Source organism: Perca fluviatilis, chromosome 9 (genome assembly GCF_010015445.1).
Source record: "Perca fluviatilis chromosome 9, GENO_Pfluv_1.0, whole genome shotgun sequence".
In the NCBI taxonomy this organism is placed as follows: Eukaryota; Metazoa; Chordata; class Actinopteri; order Perciformes; family Percidae; genus Perca; species Perca fluviatilis.
In genome coordinates, this window is record NC_053120.1 from 17,205,285 (window position 1) to 17,232,932 (window position 27,648).

At 38.8% G+C, this 27,648-nt stretch overlaps 2 protein-coding genes across 2 annotated transcripts; one reads left to right on the forward strand and one right to left on the reverse strand.

The window, feature by feature from the left end:
* Window positions 1–1,485: 1,485 nt before the first annotated feature.
* Window positions 1,486–12,506, forward strand: tbxa2r (thromboxane A2 receptor). Its single transcript, XM_039812487.1, has 3 exons — window positions 1,486–1,709; window positions 7,236–8,123; window positions 10,736–12,506. The coding sequence occupies exons 2-3, from the start codon at window positions 7,326–7,328 to the stop codon at window positions 11,018–11,020; spliced, it is 1,083 nt and encodes a 360-aa protein (XP_039668421.1). The 5' UTR covers window positions 1,486–1,709; window positions 7,236–7,325; the 3' UTR covers window positions 11,021–12,506.
* A 2,723-nt stretch (window positions 12,507–15,229) lies between these two features.
* On the reverse strand, window positions 15,230–25,764 carry gipc3 (GIPC PDZ domain containing family, member 3). Its single transcript, XM_039810240.1, has 6 exons — window positions 25,416–25,764; window positions 20,968–21,153; window positions 20,678–20,858; window positions 17,913–18,022; window positions 17,120–17,201; window positions 15,230–15,634 (listed from the first exon to the last, which is right to left on the reverse strand). The coding sequence occupies exons 1-6, from the start codon at window positions 25,704–25,706 to the stop codon at window positions 15,483–15,485; spliced, it is 1,002 nt and encodes a 333-aa protein (XP_039666174.1). The 5' UTR covers window positions 25,707–25,764; the 3' UTR covers window positions 15,230–15,482.
* Between the last annotated feature and the right edge of the window lie 1,884 nt (window positions 25,765–27,648).

Below are 27,648 nucleotides of genomic sequence, written 5' to 3' on the forward strand. Positions count from 1 at the left end.
TTCAAGATATGATGTTCATGACCATTGAGAGCTTTGTAGGTCAGGAGAAGGCTTTTAAATTCAATCCTGGATTTTACAGGAAGCCAATGCAGAGAAGCTAATATAGGAGAAATATGATCTCTTTTCTTAGTTCTTGTCAGAACACACGCTGCAGAATTCTGGATCAGCTGGAGAGTCTTAAGGGACTTATTTGAGCAACCTGATAATAAGGAATTACAGTTGTCCAGCCTGGAAGTAACAAATGCACAGACTAGTTTTTCAGCATCGTTTTGAGACAGGATGTTATGAAGGTGAAAAAGACTGTTCTTGAGGTTTGTTTTAAGTGGGCATTAAAGGATATATACTGATCAAAAATAACTCCTAGATTTCTGACAGTAGTGCTGGAGGCCAGGGCAATACCATCTAGAGTAGCTATATCTTTAGATAATGAGGTTCAGAGGTGTTTAGGGCCCAGCATGAGTGAAAGGGAAACTCCAAATTATGTCGGGACCTAATTCCTCGGATATTGTCCAAAGTTCAAATGTGAATTGGGCTTACCATACCATAGGCTACTTCACCTATTAGCTAATGTATTTTTGTGAAGGAAGTACCATCTGCAATCACATCAAAGCAAATTTCTTGCAAGTGAAAACTTATTTAGGCAATACAGCTGATTCTGATCTTATTGTGACATACTGTAATTGAATTTCCATAGTGGTCATTGACCAGATTATGCCAAGAAAAGGTGCAGTTAGACTATTTTCCTCAGACTCAACACACATTTATGGATTTTACATATTCATCAGGCAAGAAAATTAATATTATTAATATATCATTAATAATCCTGTAATCTCTCTTTTACCTTCATTCCTGCTAGATTCTCCTTGTAACTGATTTAGAGGCCTGCGCTTAGCTGAAAATGTTTGGCAGCCGTGATACACATCTGCACTGCATATTTCAATCTGAACAAGTCATTCAGTTTTATAAACTCTGTGAAGTTCAGATTCTAAATAAAACCTGAAAACAAAGAAGTAAAAACATCTGCTGATGGGATGTGCAGCTTTTTCCAGTTGTTCCAGGCTAGTCTTGAATCTAATCTCAGAGTCGTTAAATTAGGTTGATTACTCCATTTGCTTGAGTCTCTAGTCAGCAAAAGTCTTGCTACATTTGTATTAGAAACATTATTGTCGGACAGCAACAAAAAAAGAAGAAATCCTATGTTTTTGTGTGTTGACTAATCTTTCATTGACCCCTTTCTACAGCCTGTAGGGACCGCACCTCTATCTTCCCATCACACATACTCATGAGACAAATACCCCTTTTACCCCCACTGTGCACCACTGACTAACTCCAGTTCAGTGCTTAATGACTTTTCTCTGTTGCTCATTCTTCTGCCTAAAATACTGTGGTGTCTTCCCAGAGCCCTTCCCCTTTTGTCTTCCGGGGAGGGATTTCAAAAGGAAGCCTGTCTGGGTGGGAGAGATGAGTATCTGAGCTTCGGGGGAAGAGTGCAGATGATCGTGGGCTCCTGCTAACAGCCTGCTGCAGTACTTCATTTAGGACTTTATCAGATGGGACTTGTTGGGACTTGATGTGTGTGGCATGTTTCCCACCTCTTTCTGTGACTATTGTTTGTGTTATTAATTTTACTAGTGCAGAAAGATGGTTCGGATGGAGGAGTGCAAATCCAACTGAGAGTCAACTTGGTTCTTTAAAGAGCTTCTGTGCTGGTAAGACACATTTTAATCACTTTGTAAACAACCTTTAAAAAAAGAAGAAGCCATGTTTATGTTTATAAAACATGACAGATTACCTAAAATGTATCATTTAACGTATCTAAACTGTAGAGGAACCCCAAAAAATGTTTTAATATAGAATTGTCTTTAGTAGGGTCTTTATGATATTAGTTAGCCCACCCTTCCCTTGTACATTTATTATTAAAAATGTTGTTACAGTTTATCAGAATAAATAGAGTTGTTATAGGATTCGTATTTGTCAGGGCACCCAGTAGAAGTTGCATTTTGTCAATTTTAATGGTTTTGTTTTGTTTTGCTGCTATTAATTTGCAAATGTAAATGCAAGCATTAGACATTGTTTCAACAAATGTAAAACTGTGTAAGAAGTCACATTTCAGAGACATTCAGTAGCCTACCATTGATAGAAAGCTGCACTAACTTAGTTCAGTCTTATTCAAATATCGACAAACACAGCCTTCGGATTATTATAATGCAATTATAGAACTTTGTTTCACCAATTAAAAGTGATCATTCAAACTTTTCAAAAATCTTTTCTTCAAATAAGAATTTATTTTGAGCTTAATGGGTAATAGGCTACATGAGATCAACATTGGCCAGGCTTTATCAATTAACTCCAACTGATGATGCATATGTTAAAATAAACAAAAGCTCAACCCCTGTGGGAGAATTGTTTACCAGAAACTGAAACCTTTGACCCTAGATTTTTGGAAATGGTGCTGGATCGTGTTTCAACGCAGTTTCAGAAGATGTTTCTTCAATTCTGAAAGCACAACAGCACACTGTCAGTGACTCATACAGTTGGTATATCATAAGATATTGCTTCAAATGACGTATGTCTTCCTAAATCAAACATTCATGCTCTTTCTCTTTCTCTCAAACCTCTTTCTACCCAGCCTGCAAACACATATTGCCTAAGGGTCAGCTCCACAATCTTTGAAACTTGAAACTGTCTTCTCTCTCTCTCTCTCTCCCTCTCTCAGAATCAGTTTTATTGACCAAATATACTTACATACACAAGGAAATTGACTTTTGTCTCTGTACAAAAAGTAATAGTGCAAAGTAGTGTGCAAGATGCATATTGGAATAAGTATGTAATGTGTAGAGACGTGGGTGAGTGGCCAAAGTGGGGATGACCCCACTTATCCGCAGTTCAGTAGAGTGATGGTACTCTCTCTCTTTCTCTCTCTCTCTCTCCCTCTCTCTCTCTCTTTCTTTATCTAGCAGGCTGATAAGTTTATTTGTTCACCTCACTGAGAGCATAATGTCAAAACCATTGCATTGGCCAAGTAGACTAAATGCAATAGAATTTGGCTATGGCTTGTTTTTATAGTCTTGCATATGTATTGCTCACTCTCATGTGATTTTGTCCCTTTTGCCTTTATAAATTCATGCATAACAACCTTTTTTATTAAGGGACATTATAAATACATTTGAATAAGATGTTTGTAATACGAACAAGGAAAACAAATCATTATGACTGACTGAGCAGGATATTAGATGGACAGCAGACTGTCTCAAAAATGGTTTCATTTCAAGCAACCACAAGTACAATAGCTAATGTTTCACATCACAAACCTTTATTTGAATAGTGTCTCGTGATCCATGGCAGTTACCTATCCTCAGTTCAGTAACCTCTCGACAGATATTTTGCACACACTCTGCATTCTCCATGGCATAGAGTACATGCACCTCATCATTACGCTTCTGTGGTTTCCCATTAGTTTGAATAGGAAACCACTGGTCTGCCTCAATGAAGCAATTTTGATTATGACATATTGATTTTAGATGCTAACAGGGTCTTTTAGCTAATGGCACACTCTAAAGGTTTACAGGGTCATACAAGAGCTGGCGCCAAGCACGTCTGTCTCATCCTAGCATCCCCTAAGGTATGAAAGGACCTGTGTAGTTAGCTTTTAGCGGAAGATTCTCTCATTTCATGTGTCTTTACATTTTCAGACTTTTTGGAAGAAATCGACAATTAGGCAGACAAAAGAATATTGGCTACTGGTTAATAACAATACGTATTTAAAAGGATTATAACGTTTGAACAATGTGCACTGAACATCACTTATGCAGCACATTTCTTATGCCCACTTTGTTAATGCCAGAATAGAATCAAATATTTTCTTCTTAAATGTATGTAATACAATTCCTATCCTTAAGGTCTCAATTGCAGGGGCATTTTGTCATCAGGACATTTCAAGATTTCAAGATTTTCAAGACTGTCAAAGCATTTAACCCAGGTGTGAATCAGCCACAGCATATAAGTACTAAAGTAAAACAGCAGCAAAATTGATTTAAAAGGAAAAAAATAAGTAAACCAACTCAAACTCAACTGTAATTTGTGTGCTGCATGCAAGTTACCTTCTAATTTTGTTTTTGCTAAATTAGAAATGAATTAGTTTCACAGAATTTCATGATCTGCAAATACATTCCAAACAAATCAGTAGCTGGCATGCATGAAGTCTTTATAAACAGCAACACCAGTCCTGTCTAAAGGCTTAAACTTAGGACTGAAGTAACAGTAACAGTGCTCAAGGACTGTTGAATTTGAAGACATTTTTTTAACGAGATGGAAATGATATACTGTATGGGATTCAACATGTTTTCACCCACTGTTAGTAGATTTGTTGTTTCTCACTTTGGAGATTGGAATTCAGGGGTGGGGCTGGCTAAAAAAAAAGGCACCCATTTGCTGTTTTTGTTGTGGTGCAGCTGAACCGTCAGATGTTTTAGTTTTTTCCTGGAAAAGTACCAGCGTGTGCTACATCAGGCATGTAAAAGTCTGCAATGCAGCAGTGCTCAGTTGCATCATTACACATGATTGTGTTTTGTGCCAAAAGTTTTTATTTTTTTCTTCAGTTCCCCAAAGTTTAACACTAATATTACAGAATATTTATGAGAGAAGTAATAAGTGTTGGAACTTAATGCAAAAAGCGGGAACACATTAAAATAACAGATGGTGGTAATGATGGTGGTGAAATAAAGTAAGGGCTGATAATAAGTAAATTACTGAGATCTGGACAAACAACAGGAGCGGTCAGATGATCAGACAGGTTCTAAACCCCCAGTTCACAAAGAGAAATTGAAAGAAAATGGTGAAATAATTACAACTATCCTTTGTAATCATCCATTAGTTTACAGCCCAATTTCTTAATTCACCTTTGACTTGCTGTAGTTGTGCAACTACTATTATTTTTTGTAGTTTCAGCGCTTATTCTCATTGGTAACAATTATTGTATCTACCAAGTAAATTGCTGAGATCTGGGCAAACAACAAGAGCGGTCAGATGATCAGACAGGTTTTCTGGGTGTTGAATTTGATAGTTTTCAAACAAATATCTCTCTCTGCCACCAAATGCAAAGTTTTCTAGTGCAGTTTTTAGTTCTATAATGATCCATCCAGTTTTCTTTTTCTTTTCTCTTTCTCTTCTTTTAGACCCAATTTCCTTCTTCCTAAAAGTTGTATTGTATCTTGAAAAACATTACACCTACAAGGACATAACACCTACAGTATAGTATATCCTTACTCCTTTTGTTCACTGATAAAATTAGTGTCATTTTAGTGAAAGTTATTTTTGAATGGTGACTTGAATACATATAGTTGGTTCATCATCATTACATCGTATGGGTTTATTTGGGAAAGGTTCATCATCGTACATCATGGTATTTTAATACTTCCTGTTCATTTCTGTATTTTATTCAGAATGATATCAATACCCACATGATGACCACATCAATAATGTATCTATCAAATAATTGTGTATCTATTTGTTTAAGTAAAATGATGCTTATTTATTTCCCATATTTGATTTCACTTCTCAATATCCGGCCTAATGCGTACCTCCACTTTGCTTGAAGCCAGTCTCATACCATCTGACTATAACAGGCAGTATATTAGGGACAGAACACTAGGGACAACATCATAGACTGATTGCGATATTATGTGTTTATTTCCTGTTTGTTACTCTGTCAGTACTGTTCACATAACTGCATTTCCTGCCAGGATATGACAGCTCTCTCTGTCTATATCAGTCTTTGTGTCACTCTGTCCCATGCTGTCCCTGTCTGCTTGTGTTGTGGGTGTTCTGTACTTGCTGTATATGAGCTGTTACATTGACTTTCAATGAAAAGTGCACTCACTGTACTCCAAGATGCTTTGGATTTAAACATTTTAAAGGATATAGTCTTATTTTTTTGTAGTTTCACTACTACTCGCTCATTCTAATTGGTAACAATTATTGTACCTACCAAGTAAATTGCTGAGATCTGGACAAACAACAGGAGCGGTCAGATGATCAGACATGTTTTAAACCCCCAGTTCAGAAAGAGAAATTGAAAGAAAATGGTGAAATAATTACAGCGACTATCCTTTGTAACCATCCATTACAGTTTACAGCCCAACTTCCTAGTTCACCTTGCTGACTTGCTGTAGTTGTGCATGCACAGTTTTCCTATAAAATGAGAAAATATTACCAACATTTTCAGTAGAACCTTCAAATAAAGTTTGTTTAATCATCTGACCAACTCCTGTTTCCCTCAATATATGCAGCCATGTTCCAAGATCATGCAAATACTTTGGTAAATACAGAACAGTGATATAATAACCAATACAAAATATGAAAAGTAACATTTTAATAAACCAGAATGAGCCTTTAAAGGTCCCATGACATGCTGCTTTTTGGATGCTTTTTTATAGACCTTAGTGGTCCCCTAAAACTGTATCTGAAGTCTCTTTCCTGAAATTTAGCCTTGGTGCAGAATTACAGCCACTAGAGGCAGAGCTTTCCTTAGTATGTGCCATTTCTGTGTCTGTAGCTTTAAATGCTATTGAGGAGGAGAGAGGTGGAGGGTGGGGGTGTGGCCTTGACCCATTGCCATGCTTTGCTTGTTTTCAAGCCATGATGTCTCTCTCTTTGTCATGGGCAGGCCAAATTCTCTGGGCGGGCAAAGCAGAGAAAGGGGAGGTAACCTTGCTCCTTATGACCTCATAAGGAGCAGATTCCAGATCAGCCCATCTGAGCTTTCATTTTCTCAAAGGCAGAGCAGGATACCCAGGGCTCGGTTTACACCTATCACCATTTCTAGCCACTGGGGGACCATAGGCAGGCTGGGGGAACTTATATTAATGTTAAAAAAACTCATAAAGTGACATTTTCATGCCATGGGACCTTTAACATTTTTTATCAAAAGACTGTGATGGACTGCCAACCAATAAAGGGTGGTTCCTGCAGCCGCACATGACTCTAGATAGGAATAAGCATTTATATACAAAAAAGTTGATGGATAAATGGAAACCAATTTTCAGCACCAGCAGTTTCAACATACTCAGTTTGAATAAAGAGTTGATAAGCACCATTTAGCATTGTATCAACAAGAGTAAAGAAAAATACCATGCCACATTTGAAGTGCAACAAAACTCTCATAGTAGCTGGACAGTTTGCTCATTTCATTGGTATTGAATGTTTCAATATTTGACTTTTCTCTTTTTACTTTTGAGGTCGAAGAGAGAAATGAAATTCCTCACACTGGTATTGTCTTTCCATCTCTGAGTCATCTGAAATCAACGACCCCACACCAGCTGACCACCATGAATGCCTCCGCCGTGCCACTCGTCAACAACACCCCACTCTGCTACTCTGTCAACAGCCCTCCATTCAAATATCACCCTACCATCGCCTCGGCATACTTCTCATCCATCTTCGGCACTTTGGGTCTCATCTCCAATCTCATCGCCTTCATAGTTCTCCTCAAGTCCTTCCAGCAGACACATAGCCGCTCACGCTCCTTTTTCCTGATCTTCCTGGGTGGCCTGGTGGTCACTGACTTCATGGGTCTTCTGGTCACTAGCTCCATCGTGATCTCCTTCCATGTTACGCACTTTAATTGGCGCTATTTAGATCCAAACTGCCACTTCTGCAACTTCATGGGTATGTCCATGGTCTTCTATGGACTGTGCCCACTCATGCTTGGTGCCGCTATGGCTGTGGAGCGTTTCTTTGGCATCAACCTTCCATTTGCACGGACCACCAGCATGCCCAAGAGACGGACGGTCTACATGGTGCTGATGGTGTGGTTGATTGCAGGCGGCATAGCTTTGCTGCCCCTAACGGGCATTGGTAGCTACCACATGCAGATGCCCGGCTCCTGGTGTTTTTTCAACATCAGCTCGGAGGGAAATGATCTGGCCTTCTCCCTGGTCTTCTCTCTGGTCGGGTTGATGTGCATCACTGTGTCATTTTTGCTGAATACGGTGAGCGTTGTGACCCTAATCAGGGTGTGCTGCGGACAGGATAGGACCCAGCGTCGCAGAGACTACGAAATAGAGATGATGGTTCAGCTCATCCTCATCATGGTCATCGCTTCTATCTGCTGGTGCCCCCTTCTGGTGAGTTTGCATTTTAAATAAGTAGGCCCTATATGTGTGCATGCAGTATGTTAAGGACTGGCTTTATGCAAAATGATAAAGCTTCCTGGCTTGGGATGAGGCTAGGCACATTTTTTTAGCAATTTACTATAAACATCTTAGAATAATTATTCACTAGAAAGCTATTCACAAGACTTTATCCTTTCATTGGCTCCATATTTCTCTTTATCATACAAAGATTTTGATTCTAATTTGTAAAAGCATCTTAAAATGTGTGATCTAATAGACTAAACTTTGACCAAAACTAACAATGAAACAACTTCACGTATAAGGTTGTTGATGGGAAGATGTAAACACACAGTTATGGTATGGCAAAGCACTTTTAGTAATTGTGTCCACCAAATAACGGGTTTCTCAGGTATCTAAAAAACACCAGACCCAGACCCATCTATCCCCTGATATCAGCGCTGCCTTGTTTAAACCATAATAAGGCATCACAAGGTCCTAAGCTTCTTTTCTCCACCCCCCTCTATATGCTTCATTTCTCCTTAGCAATGCAGCTTCCTATCTAGTTGATCTCTGATCTCTGACCCCTTAATGGCTTAGTTGAGATGACACATCTCAGCTTTAGACCAGGGTTTAAATCAGTGTCTTTAAAAGGTAAAACTCCAGTTTATTACAACTTGGACTATACTTGTGTAGCTATTGGTTCCGTCAGTTCAGTTGCGCTCACCAATGTAATTAGTAATAACATGGCAACATCACTAAAAATAGTCCCAACAATCACACAGGTTTCTTGATTTAACTTTGACCGCCAGTGCCATAGTTGCGTGCATTTATGATATTTTTAATGAGAGATTATTAGCTGGTGGTAGCTAATCTGGCAAAACTGTTGCTTGTTCACAACCTGTATGGAGTCTTTTAACTGTTCTGCTGGAGGATTAATAAAGCTCATAACTATAGAAGCCCCATGAAGAATTTACTCCAACCTACTTAATCTCCACCACTGACATCCTCTTCCTTGCCTCTCCTTCCACTGTGTCCTCATCAGAGTAAGGAACAAAAGTGCCAAAGCTACAGTACCTGACTGGTACACATATTGTTCTGCAGTCCTATTTAACTAACTGAAGTTGTGTGACACTCTGCACAGATATATATTCTGATGAGCGTGGTGACTCCTGATCCTGTAAGCGATGAATTTGTTTTGTTCTACATACGAATGGCCACCTGCAATCAGATATTTGACCCCTGGATATACATCATGTGTAAAGTGTCCCGGCTAAGGCGAGTAAAAAGTAAAACGAAAACTTTGAAAGGTTATTACAATAACACAGCTTCCCTATCGTAACTGCACACCCCCATCATAACTTTGGGCTGTGGATGACCGTCTACCTCAGCATGTCCTAAACATCTGCCAATGAAACTTACGGATAGAACACTGTTTACTCCATGCCTTACAGCTTCCAAACCATTACCCATAAGTTCCAAGTATTATTGGAAGCATGCTTCATAGTGCATCCAGTGTCTCATCTTGGTATTGCTACTGCTACCTACACTTTCCATTCCTAGTCAGTTAATAAACAGTTCACTTAAATAGTTTCAGCCCTTTGTCATGATTGTTTATTGCCCTTGCGTCTGCTTTCATTCCCTGAAACTAACAGATGGTTTCTCATCCAAAACAACAACTACAATCTGCAGGTCATTAAACTATCAAGCGTAACAATCTGCAGATTGTAGTTGTAATTGTTTAGTTACTCAAACATTTCTTTGAAGCAGAGCTGCAGAAATCTTTACAGATAAGGGTTAAACATCAAGAAAGTTATTCAAGCTCAGTAATGTAATGCTCGTGAAAAATGCATTCTCACTACAGTAACTTATCTAGCTTGAAATAGCCTGTTGCCAGTAAGCAAACCGTGAATGCCACCCTCTGTGAAAGTGGAAGCAACTAAGCTAACATGCACACTGGACAACTGTGCCTCTTTGGAGCACCTCTGCCTCTGAGAAAAAGTTTGCCTTACTAAAACTGTGGTTTGCATTTCATTACAACACTTGCATGCAACAGTTTTTTATATTTATATAACTTTTTCCTTGCACTGCTCTGGTGTAAACCACAGTTGAACCGTTTTTTTGGCAACAGCTGAATTTGGAACAGAGACAATAATAAGCCATGTCATTCCTTAAGGAGCTTGTTAGCATGTTTTCCCACCACAAGAGACTCTTGGGCTAAAGCTTATAAGGCTATGCCTCACATAAAATTATGCAGCTTAATTAAAGCAGGGGGGTAATTATGTTGCAGAAGCTACTGCCTCAGGATGGCCATGGAAAATTGGTTGAGCTATTCCCTGTGTGTGTGTGTGTGTGTGTGTGTGTGTGTGTGTGTGTGTGTGTGTGTACGCGTGCATTTGCAATATTAACCAATTTCATCTTTTCCCTCTTGTTACTTATTTCTAACCTCTCCTGCCCACTCTTTTCAACTATAATTTGCTGTATTTCGTAATTTACATCTTTTTTCTTGTTTTCTTCTTACTGTTTGACTTCCTCTCTTCAAACCTCTCATCCCTCCCCCACTTCTTCCCCCCATCATTTGCCTCATTGCCTCTTCTTTTCTTCATCCTTATGCCCACTTCAACCAGATCTTTATTGCACAAACTGTGCTATCCGGACGTTCCCTCCAGATCAAATCCCTCCTGCTATGGCTACGCTTTGCCACCTGGAACCAAATCCTGGATCCGTGGGTATACATCCTGTTCCGAAGATCAGTTCTTAAGAGAGTCAACCCCCGCCTTGACTGGTCTCGGGGCTCCATCATGAGCTTGTACCCGTCTTTCACCGACACCGTCCGAAGGTTCACACAATCTTCACTTAGGATCACCCTGAGCCAAGGTGAAACAGAAGAGATGCCACCTCCTACTCCGTGATTGTTTGGATTTGAGTTGTTGCCACAGACTGAGTGACATCGTTGGGGTTATTAGTATGTGTTAGACTGTGTTTTCAAGCTCTGACGGAGTTTTCATGTTAACTGTGACCAAGATAAGAAGCAGGATTGCACCAATATTTTGTTATTTTATTGCATACCTTTGAAACAGTATTAGCAATGACACTTTCATTTAGAGCAACGTTTAAAGAGAGAGACCACTATACAGTGCACAGCAGTCACCTAAAATAGATTTAAAGCTATCTACATGGATTGCCCTTTTCTACATGTACTGTACTGTTCCAACTTTTTACAGTGTATATGGGCATTCTGTGGTAATTCAGGTGATACTTCATTCTGATGGGGCATGATGCCTTTTATGCTCATGTACACTTTGTTCAGATGCTCTTGAGTGTCACATTATCATTTAATTGTTTTTTCCAGCTCATACTGTTCATGTTTTGTTCCCTTTCTGAAAGTATTTAGCTGGATTTTGAAGGAAGATGTGAAGTGAAGATGCTTTAACAAAAATGAAATATAGCTTAGACTGCCAGAGGCATCCTACATTATTTCCATTTCAAGAGTTTATACAACACATGACAATGCATGTGTTTTCTATGTGTCAAATGTTTTGATAATGCATGCAAATCAAACCAAACTTTCCAGACCCTTGAAATGATCAGTTATTATCTTTTTCAGAATCCCTGAATGGGACCCTCTAGTTCAGTCCTCATGCTTGTCATTAAGCGACACACACAGGTTTGGCAGAAGAAGAAAAAAGGAAAATAAAGTGGATGCCAATGAGAACCTGATTATTGTACAAATATTTACGAAGACCCTGACATTTTTAAGATTATGTTGTCAATGATAGAACAATCCACTGTCAACTTCAGGCAGGCAAACAAATATGTACAGTAACAGTATTATTTTGAGATGTATTATGCTGCATGAAGGGTCATATCTACATAAATAGTTTGAAGTCGTTATCTGCTAAAGAACAAGACTATGTCAAAACCTAGTTAGTGTATGGTCAATGTGCTTAATTGTGGCCAAATTGTTACAGGAATATTCAGCGGTGGTGTCTCTAATGTGAATATAAATGAAATCTTCATCTGTAGTGGTCCAGTAATACCTTTGTTTGTATACTGAAGTAGCATATCATATGACATGGTTAAGATAAGTTTGACACAAATAATTGAGGACTGCTTTTCAACATAATGATGTTATTTTCAACAAGTTACTGTTCTGGATTACTCATTTGAAGTGTTATGTGTAATTAATGTTGCTTTGTTAAACAGACCAGACCTAGATTTCACCCCTTGACATTTATGAACCACAGCCTTAAATATTGGTCTTGAGGTAGTCTCGCTTTACCAAATCTACCTCCGCAGCGCTGCGGAGGAGAGTCTGGCTAGTCCACACAGCATTCCGAGATGGGAGAAAAACGTGCTGTGGTTTATTGGCATTTCTTTAAACCAATCACAATCGTCATGGGCAGCGCTATGCGCCGGACAGAGCCACGGTGCTGCTGCAAAATAGCCTCGGGAAGGACCTTGTTTTGGTGGAACCTGTACGTTCAAAGGTTGTTTTAGTCGTGCAACAGAAAACTCAGATTGAACCATAGACTGTTAATATTAATGAACAGGGCATGTGTGACGTCACCCATTGGTTTGTGGAAATCTGCTATGAGTCGTTGAGTTTGTCGTTACGGGCGCAGCCATCCTGGTTGCGGATGTGACGATTATTGCCCATTAATATGAACAGTCTATGGATTGAACAGATAGTCTAGCTAGCTGTCTGGATTTACCCTACAGAGATCTGAGGAGCAGTTAACCATAGTCCTCATAGATCGACCAGAGTTTTAAATGCCAACACAAAGAAAGTGAAAGGTAAATGAAAATGAGGGACATCTGGAGGAATTACCGGCGGCACCGGAGTAATCCCGGAAGTGGAATGTCATGGATATAGACTAGTCTTGAGGAGATGCAGCATTTATTCATGGACAAATTGAAACCTACACTGTACATTTACTAGCACCTCACAACTTCACTGTTTATTTCTTCTCTGCTTTCTTTGGTGCCTACTCCTTTTTGTTTCAGTAGTTAAAAACATGAGAAAAAAATGTTAAGTAACCACACAAGGTTAAGTGCAAGTGTGAGTAAGGGTAAATGAGAAAATACACGTCTAAATTTGGGTGAACTGACACAAAGACGACAGGCTTACTTAATTATCTTACTTTACTTTTATCTATTTTATTATCTTACATTGGAATCAGTGAATGATGGTGGAAGCCAGTACTCCAATATAAAAGTAAGTCCAATATTTCCATCTGGAGAAAGTAAAATTCCTTCTTCCTCTGGGCCTCACTGCAGTGCTAGCTTGTTATTTCTGCATCTCTCAGAGATGTTTAACTGAAACGTCAACTGAGAAGGTGTTTATGATAACACTGAACAGGGAGTGGGGGATGATTTAGTTGTTCAAATGTTCAGTTGATAATTCAAATTCAGCCTGATCATTTGGGCAATGTAATAGCAACATGGTAACATTGTAGATAGAAAATTACAATATAAATATAATAAAGTTAAACTAAAAGTCATTTTTTGCTCTACTAGATTACTCTGTCACCCAGCTATCCATTCCACACTGATCTATTTTACACATTGCATTATCACTCATGTCCATCAGAGTGTCACTCAATTAATTACCAAACCAATCACTGATAACGGCTGAGATGTGTCTTGCTTTAACTCTTTAGGAGTATCACCCAGTGAAAATGAAGTGTAAATGTTGAATGTGAAACGTGATTGTAACTATAAATAAAGAATTAGTAAAATGCAGAAAATAAAACTTTTATATGGGCTTTTCTGTTAAACACACAAAGGCTTGACAACTATGATTTCAACCTTTTTACTAACAATTTAAACATGTGAAATGTGCCATACATTTTCAGGTCTTCATTAAGAGGTGCAATCATATACAAAGAGTTAAAAGAAAACATCGCTATTAGACAAATACTGATGTAGCTGAAACAGCGTAGCCAGAATGAGTGAAGTCGAGTCAAACTGCATTTTGAAATTTGGCAGTTCAGTGTTTACTTGCTTACATGTATGCAACAAATATAACTTTAATACTTTGTTTAAATTGTTTGATAAGCCAGAAAACATGAAACTTTCAAACTCCAATATGTAGTTTGATGTTTCTTTTTAGTTTTGGTTTATTTTACAGTAAATACTCTCCAATGCAGAGACAGACAGAGAGCACCACATTGGAACTAAGTGGTACTGAAGTATAAAGACGGCAACAAACTGGTCAAGTATATTTACATTCTCTCTTTGAATCAAACCAGAAACATTTCCTGTGAACTTATAGCAAAAGTGGGAAGCAAGTGAATATGTGATACAAAGGTATTTTAATATTAGTGGGGCACAAAGACCTTCATTTCGTTCAGGCAACAATCGCTGCAGGGAACCCCAAGGAAATGGTTTGTATGCACACAAGATAGCTTTGTTTGTCTTCCTTTTTTGTTTTATCATGGGAATTTTGGGCTTGGTTCCTGTTTAACAGTAATGATAATGTATGAAAATGTGATTCGCAGAGCAGGGCCATACATCTGGAGAATATCCCTGTGATATTAATTATCATATGATTACATTTTCAGATGACAAATTTGTCTTAAAACAGTTCATATCAGTCACTTAGAATATTTAAATTGCAGTTTCTTTTTTGAAGTTTTAATTGCACTGGGGACAATTGGTAATTGAAAAGAGTAAACCAATTCTATATAAATATAATGCAACCTGTGCAAACATATTATAACTTACACTAGCTTGCATAGATTATTGGTAATGGCAAAGTAGACCAATACATTCTGACTTTGGGATGACCCAAAAATGTCTCCTTGTTCCTCCCCTGTTTTTCCAGAGGAAACAGGTTTACGTAGCTTATCTAACTTCCTTGATTCCTAGATGGCTTGCTGATTGTCCCCTTGTGTTTCCTGACACATTAGCATGTTAGCATATCCTTTACATAATGGTCTATACGGGAAGGAAGCCATAAAAAACATTTTGTATACTTTTTCTATAATCAAAAGAGATTTTGTTTTTGTGAACTAGCTAATTTGACTGTTACTGTTTTCCTGAACAAGATCATCAGCTAAATTCCTACACCATAAAGGTTCATTTCATCCTTGAGTCTTTCAGTACAAATGTAGTTAAAAACTACACTGCAATTTTCTGTGTTTTGTGTTTATTGTAAAGATTTGTCAAACAATATTAAGAGTTTATGGGCAGATTATTGTAATTTGACTGTTCAAAGGGAAATGGTTGAATTAATTGCAGTCCCTGGCATGGTTTTAATTAAAGTGATTAAAAGTTAAAAGCTTCTACGCATTCCTTTTTTCCCCAGTTAAATGTACCAGAGAAGAGAGCTCTCTCTTTATCTTGCTGTTGTGTATACGGTAAATTACTCTACATTTGACCATTCTTGATATCTCCAATAGCTCCCCATACATCAAATAAAAACACATCAGGGAAAGCAAAATCTCCCAGAACTGAGTCCAAGGCCTCTGCAAAGTCATCAGGGTTCTTCTTGTCTTTACCTGCTTCCACGATGGTGGTTGCTGCAGAAAAGAAGGGACGGAACAAGTTTTTAATCAGTCCAGGTTTAACTAACTACCGCCAAATGCTGGTAAGGCATCAAAAATGTATTTAGATATAGCTAATATTATATTTTTGGTAGCACTTTACATTACACCACAGTAATAAGATGGTAATAGTTATTTTGATGTTCAAATTACATAGCAAACCGAATCAGTTAACCAGCAGGCAAAATTGAGTGTACTGTAATCCCCACGTTAAATGCACTGCCAGATTGTTTAAATCTGAACAACAGGAACTGAAAAATAGTTTGTTTCTCTAAGCCTGAAGATATCTGAATAAAAGGACGGCATGTATCCCCCAGTGATAGATGATTTCTAGATGAATGTTGTTGCATTAGGTCAACAACAGAAATTTGATATCAACCTTGTCTTGTCTTTGAGAGTAAATCATATTTTTTCAAGTGCCTTTCTCACCATTATTTTTTGTTAAAAAAAAACTCCACAATATTTGGATGAAAATATTCAGCCAAACAGCAGATGAGATCATGAGACTTTTTTTTTTAAATGAGGTCTCAATAGCCAAACATCCATTTGAAAAACAGGCCACTGACCTTGGAAGTCTGGGAAAGGGCAAACTAGTATCATTGAAAATGTTAAGTATGTGGCCGGGTCGGCTCAGTGGGTAGAGTAGGCGCACATATACTGAGAGGCTTATGCCTCGACGCAGAGGTCCAGGGTTTGAGTCCGACCTGTGACGATTTCCTGCATGTCTTCCCCCTCTCTCTCCCCTTTCTCACCTAGCTGTCCTATCAATTAAAGGTGGAAAAGCCCACTCAGATTCCTGATTAATCCAAGGACCACTCTCCTGTGCTGACAACACAATTTGTCTGCTTACACTATTGTTGTTGATTGTAAAAGTTTATTCTTGAAAAATCTGGACTCAAGGTCCACTTTGTAACTTTTAAAATCTTTCAACCTCTTTTTACGGTTTTCCTCGTAAAAAGGATTGAGCGTGAAATGACATGCATGAAATCTCCATTAAAAATTTAGCAAACTTCACCCACAGGAAGATGGAGACAGTGAGGATGCAGATAAAAGCGCTAGTCAAACAACCAATGGTATTGCTATCCTCGAACACGAGCACTGAATACTGAAGCTCAGAGGTAAAACTATGGAGACAGAGTAAGTGCTTAATGTGCTAAACTAAAAATACTAAATTACCAAACACACACATAACGGCCCTGGAGGTACACTTCATCATTATAAATTATTTGTGGTGAGTATACATTATGGGGACTTTTCCTTTAATCCGACCCCGGGCTGAATTGGACTGGCCTATCTCAGCATGCAAGACAGGCCGTGAGTGAGGCAGTTTGGCAGTCTTTTACAGCCCACAGTAAACCCCACTGACTTCTGGATCTGTGTATGAACATGTTCTTACATCCACACAAGGCCTCAAATGTGCTGTGTATTTTAAGGACCCGAGTGTTACGTGGGTGGTCTTACCGAGTTCCAGATCTCTGATGCCCATGTAGCTCTCCAGCAGGTCGTCCACTTTCTTCATGGCACGTTCATCAATATCATTCTGCTGGCAGAGCAGACAGGAAAATACAGAGGTGTTAGTGGATTTCATGGTGTTCGCACTCTAGATATGGTGATACAAAGCGTACCTTCTTATGCCAAAACATGTAAGAGCCAAGCATATCTAGGGCTATTGTTTATCACTTATCTTTATGTTATATATAAATACATCAAAGTTTATAGATGACATTGAGTATTGCTGGTAGGTCTTCACTGCTTGTTCTATTTGTTCCTTCTTGAGTTTACCCCAGGTAATTTTCTCAGAGGATTTGCATCATAGTTCAGTGTGATGTGAAACATCCTGCACGGACGTGTAGGAAGTCAGAATAATTTAGTTTACAGAGGTCACTTCCGGCGAAGCTGATGGAGACATTGTTCTATAAGGAATAATGGATATTTTGTGACTGTGTGTTGATTTGTGATCAGAGTCAACTGGGGCTGTTGTTCAGTTCAGGTCAGGGTTATTACTAAAACTGAAACTAAAACTAAAACTGAAGTAAGGAGTGGAAAAATAGCTTTTGTAAACTGAAAATAAATACAAAATTATACTAAACTAAAACAATTTTGCATGGTATATAACATGGTTCTAACATTTATTTCAGTTTTCGTTTTTAAGATAATATTTAACTACCGAAAAAGACAGCATGAATTTCTGTCAACTCTCGTGACATTGATAGTAGTTAAGCAGTCATTGTCCAGTAGAGCGTGTGAAACTCACCACTTCCTGAACTGTAGCAGCACCCTTGGAGCGAAGACGCAGCGTCTCCCTCCCGTTTACCATCTTGCCCTCGGTAGATTTTGGCGCTCTCGTCCTCATTCCGATCATGTCTGACCACACACACACACACACACACACACACACAGACAAGATGATAGCTTATTAATTAAATTAATCAAATTAAAGAGATAATCTGTAGAATTTTTATTTGTGACATCGTCACAGTGGTCATCTGTCCTTTTCAACATTGTTTCTGCAGGCGGCACCCTTTCCTGTGTGACCATTGTGGCTCTTACTGCTAACCACCATGTTCTGCTTCTATCATTTAGAAACCACAAGTCTTTCCCACACAGTACATTTCTCCGAGGATAGACAAAGACCAAAGCAACAAACTATAATTCACATACTGTTGTTCGGATGTGCATTTCTTGTCTCTTATCATAAGACATGAAATATTGTTTTAATAACTTGGTGTATGATAAAATGAGAAGTCATTTTTAAAGAGGCATGCTGCCTGTTGGCAAGACATTTCAAATCAAATTTCAGTGTGTAGTTTGTTGTGATGTTGTGTCCCACCTACACAAAGAACAGTGTCGAAGCCAGTCATGTTTATGCGTTTTTATTATTAGGATGTCTCCAAAGTTACAGTAAAGGAATAGTTGTGTAATAGAGTTAATGTGTACCATGTTCCCTAACTGACAAGCCTAATAACTTTGTTTGTGTTAACAATTATGTTGCTTGCACTCTGCGCGCCATGTATTCTCTCTCTATAATATTTCTGATATTTAGGGCCATAAAGAGCCCTACATTCTGTTACATTCAGGATCGTAATTACTGTAATAAATCATTTTACACATGAAATCGAATCCATCGCATGCAGATTTGGCAGCCAGCCATCACGTGTGTGTTTCAATTATAGAGAGATTTACTTCACACCCATTAAAATTGTGAATGGCAGGTTTATACAGCGAAATGACTCTGAGGGGATGTGTCATACCAGATACAAAGCTGCTACTCCTGTTTAATTGTAGACGAAGCTTCCAGGAGGTTGTTTCTGTATTCCTATAAAAGGTGTTCTTAATTTCCTGTGTTGCATGTCTTATGCCTGAAGATGAATTGTAAACTAATTAAAAAAAAACTGAAATTCATTACTGTGCAGTATCTACTTTTTGAAGATCCTCGTTTTTTCCTGTGGCTGATGAAAAATACCTCAAGCCTTTTCAATTTTGTTTCGGTACATGATTGAGAATGAAAACTAATTTCAGTAACTGACTTTAAAGAGGTGATTAGCTATTCAATTCAATTCAATTTTATTTATAGTATCAAATCATAACAAGAGTTATCTCGAGACACTTTACAGATAGAGTAGGTCTAGACCACACTATATAAATTCTAAAACCCCAACAATTACAGTAATTCCCTCAAGAGCAAGCATTAGCAGTGGCTATTGCGACAGTGGTAAGGAAAAACTCCCTTTTAGGAAGAAATCTCGGCAGACCCAGACTCTTGATAGGCGGTGTCTGACGGGGCCGGTTGGGGGTGTGATGAACAGTGGCGATAATAGTCACATTAAAGATAATGGAACAGTGACTTCGAAGGTCATCGTGGAAGTTAATGTCATAGCAGGGCACATCGTGTCATACTGAGTAGTGCAGTCTCCTATACTGGATCCTGTGCGTATGAACATCACAGCAGGGAGCTGCAGCTATGCACTGCATATTTAATTTTTCACAAAAATAATTAACAAAGTTCTTCAATTTCTCTGTAATATTAAAGACTGTAAACAAGAACTGACAACCAAAGAAATATATTTTGTTTCTATGTTTTGCTAAGCGTTTTTCAAAGTTTATTTATTCAGATCTCTTCTAAAATAGCCATACTTTTCCCTGCAGAGCTACCATCTACTGTCACATAAGATTCTTCGGGCTAAGGCATGAGAACCGTAATACTGGTCAATTATTTGTAGCTGCTCAGTTTAACAACTTTTCCAGGCTCAATGGCAGCTAGCCAGTAATCTATTCAATGTTCCTATCTCCTTTTCCTGTTTGGCTGATGATATATGGAAAAGTACCAGAGAAGGCTGAAATCCATCAACCACTAGGAACAACTGAGGATAACAGAGTCTGGGGACAGTAGAATGTGGCCTTATTAGGAGAAATCATCTGTTGGTGCTACATCGTGCATGGACAGTCCGATCATAAGACACTTACCTCCGGGGCAGCTTTTGGCGCTGATAATATTTAATATCAGTTTGAATAATCATGGCCAACACACAATTCTGTTTTATGAGAGCTTTAGATGACAATAATAGTAATTTTTCATGCGTTTTATTCTATGTTTTCACTTCCTGGCAAAATCTTTGCTCTTGGTACTGAGCCTTTTCATCCCATTATTTAATCAGGAATGGATTTATACCGTGGAAGGCAAGTGATTACAAAGTCAGATGTGTGCAGAGACTATTGAGTGTTAATGGTATCAGTGTACAGACCCAGTGTCAACTCATATAGGGTAAAGGGACAGCAGTGCCTTTTCATTATAGTATTTGTCATATGTAGGCAAGCAATATTTAGCGTCAGGCCATGTTAGATTAAAGCCTTTGTAATTTTTTCTTTGCAGAAATGTACTACAAGGTGAACCCCATCTGTAAATGATATGTTTGCTTTCAACCGCCGACTGATTTAGGAGTGCATGTCTAGAATTCTCAATCTTCATCTGTTCTGCACATGACAGTGAAGCCCAGTCATCTAGAAACATTTTCCACTCACCAAAGGCTTTTTTGGGCCCTACCAGGCGGAGGGTGAAGGGGATGCCTCTTGGTTGCTCTTTTAGCATCTTTGCCACCTCGTAGTGTCGACAGCCTACAATGCTCTGGTCATTGATGGCCTCGATGTGGTCACCAACACATACTGTCTTCAGCTGGTCTATAGTGCTGCCTTCCTTTATCCTCTGAAAGAAACAAATTGAAATGTTTCACATGTGTTGAGATTCCCAGTTTGGAGCCTTCTACAAATTGAGATGACAGTGCCCAGACTGTTAAGCTCTGCCACTTGTTTACCTTGATGAAAGCATATCCAGCTCCATTGTCTGTGATAGTGAGGCCCAATGCGTCTTCCGTCTTCGTAACCTCAACCTCCTTGGTCTCCCCTCTGACATGAGCGAAGATGAAGTCTTCCAGTCCGATCTGGCCACCCAGTAGCTTCTGCATGTCCACTTTATGAGAGTTGAGGGTGCAGAACAGGATCTAATTCGAGGAAATGGACCAAAATGTTAGTTGTTTCTGTTAATTACTTAGCAGAATCCACCTATGCAAAAGTGAAACACATATTATATTTTATTTTTATGATATGATGTCCACACTCTGTAGTAAACAAGATTAAGACTCCACCAAGTTTTCCATTTACAAATATAATAATGTAATACTATTACATTTACTATTTTAAAGTGCCCCCTAAATATTTGAGAGCACATTATTCAATTAGAAAAAGTATACTATTGTTAATTTTTAAATAATGTCAGTAACATTGCCCAAGACTAACTACAACTTCAACCTAATTTTGGTTTAAACAAGTGCATGTAATAGCGTAGATATGGACATTCCTAGCAAATTACTTTTAATAAAAAAAAAATGTTTTGGAAAAACATAATTCCCTAACTATTTACAATACATGTGATAGTTTAGTTTCTGTATAGTTTCTGTGGCATTCCATCAGAATTCCTTTAGCTGTGCTGTATAGAGATTAAACAGCAGAGGGCAGTAAAGTCAACAATTTGAATTAGCTATTGTGGCCATTTTGTATGAGTCATAAATGTGACAACTCATTAACAGCCTCTCTATATTTTAAGATCAATGTTTGAGTCAATCACAGCACACATACTGTTTGATTAAGCATGTTTCTGTTTGTTTGAGGGCTTCAATCATGCTTGTTTTCAAAGGTTTGTTGCTGAATTATTGATTGAAAATGATAAGTGGCTGATAGTAAGATACTGTAAATTCTTTTTTCCAAAACATATAGATGTTATCAAATGTAACTAACTCTCAAGATTACACCATTTATCAGCCATGTATTTGAGCAAACACTGGCACAACACGTGACTCTCTCCAGGCTGCCCTTTTTAAAATGTATTTATAGTTTACATAGATTGTTTTTGAAATAACTTTAGTTTTTGCAAATTCTTTTTGTTTGTTTGATATTCTGAAGCCTGAGGTTGAAGTTCAACTTTGACTTCATAATCCATGACGGAAATTCAAGATAAACCGAGTGAACTGTTATCTCACTTGGAGCCGTTCCTGTTAGATATTGCTCATAGTAGTTCTCTTGGCAAGTGGAACAGTCTGCTTGCAGTCCAAGGTTTTCTTTGGCATCTGGCTGTGCTGTAACTTTATGCTGCTGCTGTTCAGTCCCGAGGAGGTCAAGGGAACTGCTCTCACTATCACCATCTAGTTGCCTACTATTTCCTATAGGAAGTCTTGTATCGTGAATTCTGACTGCAGTTCAAGGTCTGCAGTTCAAGAAATACAGGCCGTTAAATCAACTATTATTTGAATGTCTGACAAAACCATTCAATTATTGGTAAAAGACTTATTAATGTCTTGATTAAACAACAAATCATGCAAGACCAAAATAGGTGTGTTATTAATGTTATTGATTATTTATTAATCATTCTAGTCTTCTGAACTAGAAATATCAGTTTTTTTTAAAGGTCCAGTTGTTCATTATCAAAATCTGTGTTGCCCGTTCACAAACTTGTCCTTTTTCATGAATATTTACCTAAACCATCAATTCCAAGTATTCCTTTTGGCTTGAAATTTTACATTTGCATTCGCATGAACTGGGGTAGACGCTCCATATTCATGCGCCATCTTGTACTACGTTAGCCGGTAAGGGACATACAGGACATGATAAACTCACAGGTGCTGCTAATGCTGCTAATGGGTATCGTCGCTTCCTGGCCCCGGCAAGTTTGAAGAAGGAAACATGGAGGACCACACATATTCAAAATCCAAATTTCAGGAACAGACAAAGAAACTTCTTCTTCGCCCAGAAAAAGAAAAAGGATATTGAAAAGAGCAAGAGCCCGGCTTTTTGAAGCGTGAAGGCTATCGTAGCTGTAATACGTACTTTGAACTGTGTGGTGCGAGAGAGTTTATTGCGATATATGATCTCAACGCTAGATGGGAGAAATTCCTACACATTGGACCTTTAAAGCAACATCTGACAAAAACGTCAAAGTCTCAAGGTTTAAAAGATAAATTTTTTGCATTTATTATTATGTATTTCTTACAATGTGAGGCTCCAACAATGCATTGTTTACGATTAATGGTAATCTATCTGACCATTATTTAAATTGCTTATTCTTTCAGGACTGCTGGAGATTATCCCAGCATACACTTGGCAGAGTTTACCCTGGACAGGCTGCCAAGCTGCCACATGGCTTACATATAAGAAGACAAACACATTCACAGGAATTTAGAGTATCTAATAAAATTTGGACAAGAGTGTCTGATATATCAGGTAATACATCATACAAATTGTTATGCATACGTTTTCGTACGATATCATACAAACCCATTTATGAGAATGCATTGGAGAGTTACAACATACAAACGCCATGCAGACTGCACACAACAGATGCAAATAAACAGGATCCTTTTGCACAATCATGGTTGGTAGTTGTGTTATAAGATCATCAAGGTTGGCTCTTATGAAATGCACATATTCCTCATCTCCAGTCATTGATATCCAACAAGTTCATTGATAGGAAAGCCTTCATGCATGGTGGCCTTCATAATACTGATAAGTAATAGATTAGTTGAATGTTAATTGCTCTGTTGCCATAAAATACTGGAGAACCATGCAGTACAGCAACTTTCCGCCACCATTATCCTTATTTAACTTTTTTTTTTAAAAGATGACACTATTTTTACAGTGTATCCTTGTAGTATAATGTTGAACTGCATAAACAACCACAGCTTAGTTAAGTAAACCAATTTCTACAGACAAAGCATGCATATGCACAAGACAGAAAATCGGTTGCTTACACATAAAGCCCTGCTAGTTTTGTCCCACACACTCTTTGATCACTCTACTGTTGCATCTACTTCCAGCTTGTCTGGATAAATGTCATCTAAATGCCTGTACAAAATACAAAAATTAATTGTAGCCATTGATAAGTCTTTCTGTGACATCTGCCTGTGGCCTTTGATCGTGTTTAGCATTGAGAGCAGTATCAGGCTGCATGCATGGTTTGGCCTGCCCCGACCCGCTAAAGGTTTAGCTATTAGACTCCTTCTCAAGGATTCTGACCTTGTGAGCAGCTGCCTGCTGTAACCTGACTGCATAACCTACCACACCTTTAATCCCCATGCAGTGCTATGAATTAACTGTTTAGTCCTATAATGTTGTATAACCATTTTGGAAATGGTTTACTATTTAATGTCTCTAAAACACAGACAGTTCAGTCACTTGTTACAGCTTCACTCAACACAGTATTTAGATTTTTAGGGTTATGTTACTTCTTGGAGTGTTTTAAAAGTGAACTCCATTTTTACACACAAAAGATCAGCATACTAGTCATGTGGAGTACTAGTGAGACTGTGAAAACAGTTGTTTTCTAATGTCTTATGTGGCTCTGGAGGAGCTTTGTCAAGTCCGAGAAAAAAAAACCTTGCTATGTTATCGGGGGATTATCTTGGATTGGGTTTGGACGCCACAACAACATAAAAGAAAACCTGTGTTTCAAACTGAGTTTGAAAGATGTGGGCATTCACAAGGCAAGAAGTGTCCAATGAAAAGTTTCTAATATTTGCATCATGGGAAATGTAGGACCAAGCGTTTTTGGAGCTTCACCCATAGGGACTACCTCTGCCTCTGCTGCTTCTACACTTAATCACTGGAGTGCCCCTTTGAAAGGCTGTTTTTACTTGAGTATTTGACCACTTTAGCTTGGTTTCTGTTTGAGCTGAAATGTAGCACTGCTGGACGTAATGCTGATAATCATCTGTCCGATTATTTTTAATTAATTAGGCAAAAGAGCTACTGAAATTTTGACAATATTTGCATCAATGTAACTGAGCACCTATATCTTATCCCCAAGTTTGTAGTTTGAATAACTTTCAAAGCAAACTTTTCGTCACCTGGTTTTGTTTTGCTCTAAAGTCACTTCCCTTACTATAGGCCTATCTTGTTGTGTTGTATGTACTACACATAACATTATCTGGTTATTTGTTTCCATTATTGATCCTGGTCAAGGTGCAGACAAGAACAAAGTATGGCAGACAGTAGTGAGACCAAAAGATCTTCAATAGTGCATCATGGAAAATAGCCTAGAAAGGAAACCTAATACCTATTTGCAACTTGCCTGCCAGAGCAGAAATGCAAGAAAGGAATAACACCTTTTTTATTATCTTGAGTGTATCTTAACAGTGTGTCATTTCTCACAAAACTGGAAATGCCACTAATGAGCCTAATCATGTTTACATGCATAGCTTGGTTTGTTCTGTACCTCTGAGGGCGAGATGTTGAACACTTCAGCGATCTTGGCGTACAGCTCCTTGACGTTGGTGAATCCGTGAATGCGGCCTGTGGGACTCCCATGAGCCAGCTGGGTGTGGAAGATGAGCTTAGGTCTCGGGTATTCTGGTGGCCCTGATGGTGGCGGTGAAGGTGGAGGAAGCGGAGGCGCTGTAGGCGCCACACTCCCCTGATTCTGGCTCTGGTTCTGGGCCTTCTGCTCCTCCATGGCCTCAGCCCCTGCTGCTTTGTCCTGCGGGCTCAAAGCCTCCCCGTTCTGCATCGGGCCCCAGCTCAGGTAAGGGCCTCGTCTGGGAGCCCTGGTGGTGCACTGCTCTGGCAAAGTGAGAAACTCTGTCCTTCCCCCCGCTTAGCCGACCAACCAACAAATAGCCACCCAGAGCTTTGGGGTGAAGAGCGCAGATGAATTAGTGATGAGTGTAGCCCGGTAACAGTAGCTGGAAGAGGCCAGCCAGACCCTGCTGGGTAGAAACCCAACACCCTTTGAGTTCAGGACTGCGTGTGTTACACCTGAGCCTCTGGCAGCTCACGCATAAAGATCACAAACAAAACACATCGGGTTAGGTTTTTTATACACATGACACGGTTAAGACTCTAATCCCCCAGATCAGTCTGGGTGCCAGACAGGCATGACCCTGAATATGTGATCATCCCTCTGAAGTGTGAAATTGCCCAGTATATTACCACATAATAAATGATTTCCAAAGTGGACGGCTAGGAGATGGCCACAGACAATGTCCCAGTGTTACAGGTAAGATGATATTATTGGGTTAGGGAGTAAGGTGCTCCCCCCTTCACTGGCCTCATTGAATGAAATTGGCTGTTGCCGGGGTGAATCCTTGGTGATGCACTGACCTTTTTGACCCCAGAGACAGCCCACAGATACAGAAGATGACAGTTACAGCCGCTAAACAGATGTTTAATTCACCGATTCAAGGATTTAAAATATCAAACCTTGCTGTACCAAAATGTGTGTACATATGATAGCACTTAAAATAATGATAAATAATACAATACATTTTATTAATGAGCTCTTAAAACCAATAATATACTGTATGTATAAAAGATGCAAATTTAAAAAAGTGATGGGACGGTGCACATTGATCAACATTTCAGTTCAACCTGATCTCACAGAAATCCGTGAAAAAAGAAATCCGTGATGGGCTGGAAGAATGGTTGGGTTTAGGAAAAGAAGAACGGGACGGTTACGGTTGGGTTTAGGAAACGTGACACGCGGGTGAAAGCCCGGTCTCCTGGGTGAAAGTCCTGTGTTTGACCCATCCACCACCCCAACCAACCTCCCTATGTGGATTTTCAGGCTTTCATACTACTCGCTACCGTAGTCGCTCCTAATGCTACGTCATCTTCTCATTGACTTTACATTGGCATTGTTTTCCGTGGTGGCCACACGGAATTTTCACACATTCCGTGCCCTTGTTGCCCTGCAACTACTATCCTTCTGCATTATGAACTGACGTAGTGTAGGAATTGCAAGCCCTGTAAAACCTTAAAGGTAAGGCAAGCATCTGCAAAATGTTTGAACTATCTAAATTAAATAAAGAGTAAGACAAAAGTATAAAAGTATCTTGACTCGGAACAAAATGCGTTATATAAGTGACAAATAATGGAAATAGTGCTAAGGTACTAAAATGTATGATGAGACACATTTTCTCTATATCTTGAATCTGAGACAGATGTAATGAAACCGATAAAAGACTTAAATAGCTTGGTCCCTTTATTGAGTCCGCTCATCAGCCAACCTGAAGCTTGACAGACAATTACAGAAAGATGTTCTTCTTCTGAATCGTGGATAAACACCCAAACACTGAAAATCCATGATTAACATATTCCTATTTTGTTCTGCCATAATGGTCTGTTTGCCTTGACAATTTTATTTGTGGCACTTTTTCCCATGTGATGCATCACTCGTGCAAAACAAGGATGCTGTCATGCCAGGGCACAAAAAGCTATCTATCTCTCTATCAGATCTGGAAATTCCACAAAATGTGGAATTTGTGGGATTGCGTCTCCTGCATTGTGATTCCTGTGTAATTCACTTCAGACAAAGATTTTTTTAATTTTGTATGGTATGTATCAACAAAGTTTTGAGATGTGCAAATAGTTGAATAGTTTAAATGCCTGAAGTTAAAAGTCTTTATTATTTATTTGGCATTCACATTGCCATTGTATGCTGCCATGACTTA

Bases quoted from the DNA above. Each gene is read 5' to 3' on its own strand.
- tbxa2r (XM_039812487.1), top strand. From the start codon at position 7,326: ATGAATGCCTCCGCCGTGCCACTCGTCAACAACACCCCACTCTGCTAC. The intron at 8,124-10,735 runs GTGAGTTTGCAT...CACTTCAACCAG, and splicing joins TCTGCTGGTGCCCCCTTCTG to ATCTTTATTGCACAAACTGT.
- gipc3 (XM_039810240.1), bottom strand. From the start codon at position 25,706: ATGCAGAACGGGGAGGCTTTGAGCCCGCAGGACAAAGCAGCAGGGGCT. The intron at 20,859-20,967 runs GTAAACAAGTGG...TGTTTCTTTCAG, and splicing joins CTGGATATGCTTTCATCAAG to AGGATAAAGGAAGGCAGCAC. The intron at 18,023-20,677 runs GTGAGTGGAAAA...GTGTGTGGTCAG, and splicing joins AGGGCCCAAAAAAGCCTTTG to ACATGATCGGAATGAGGACG.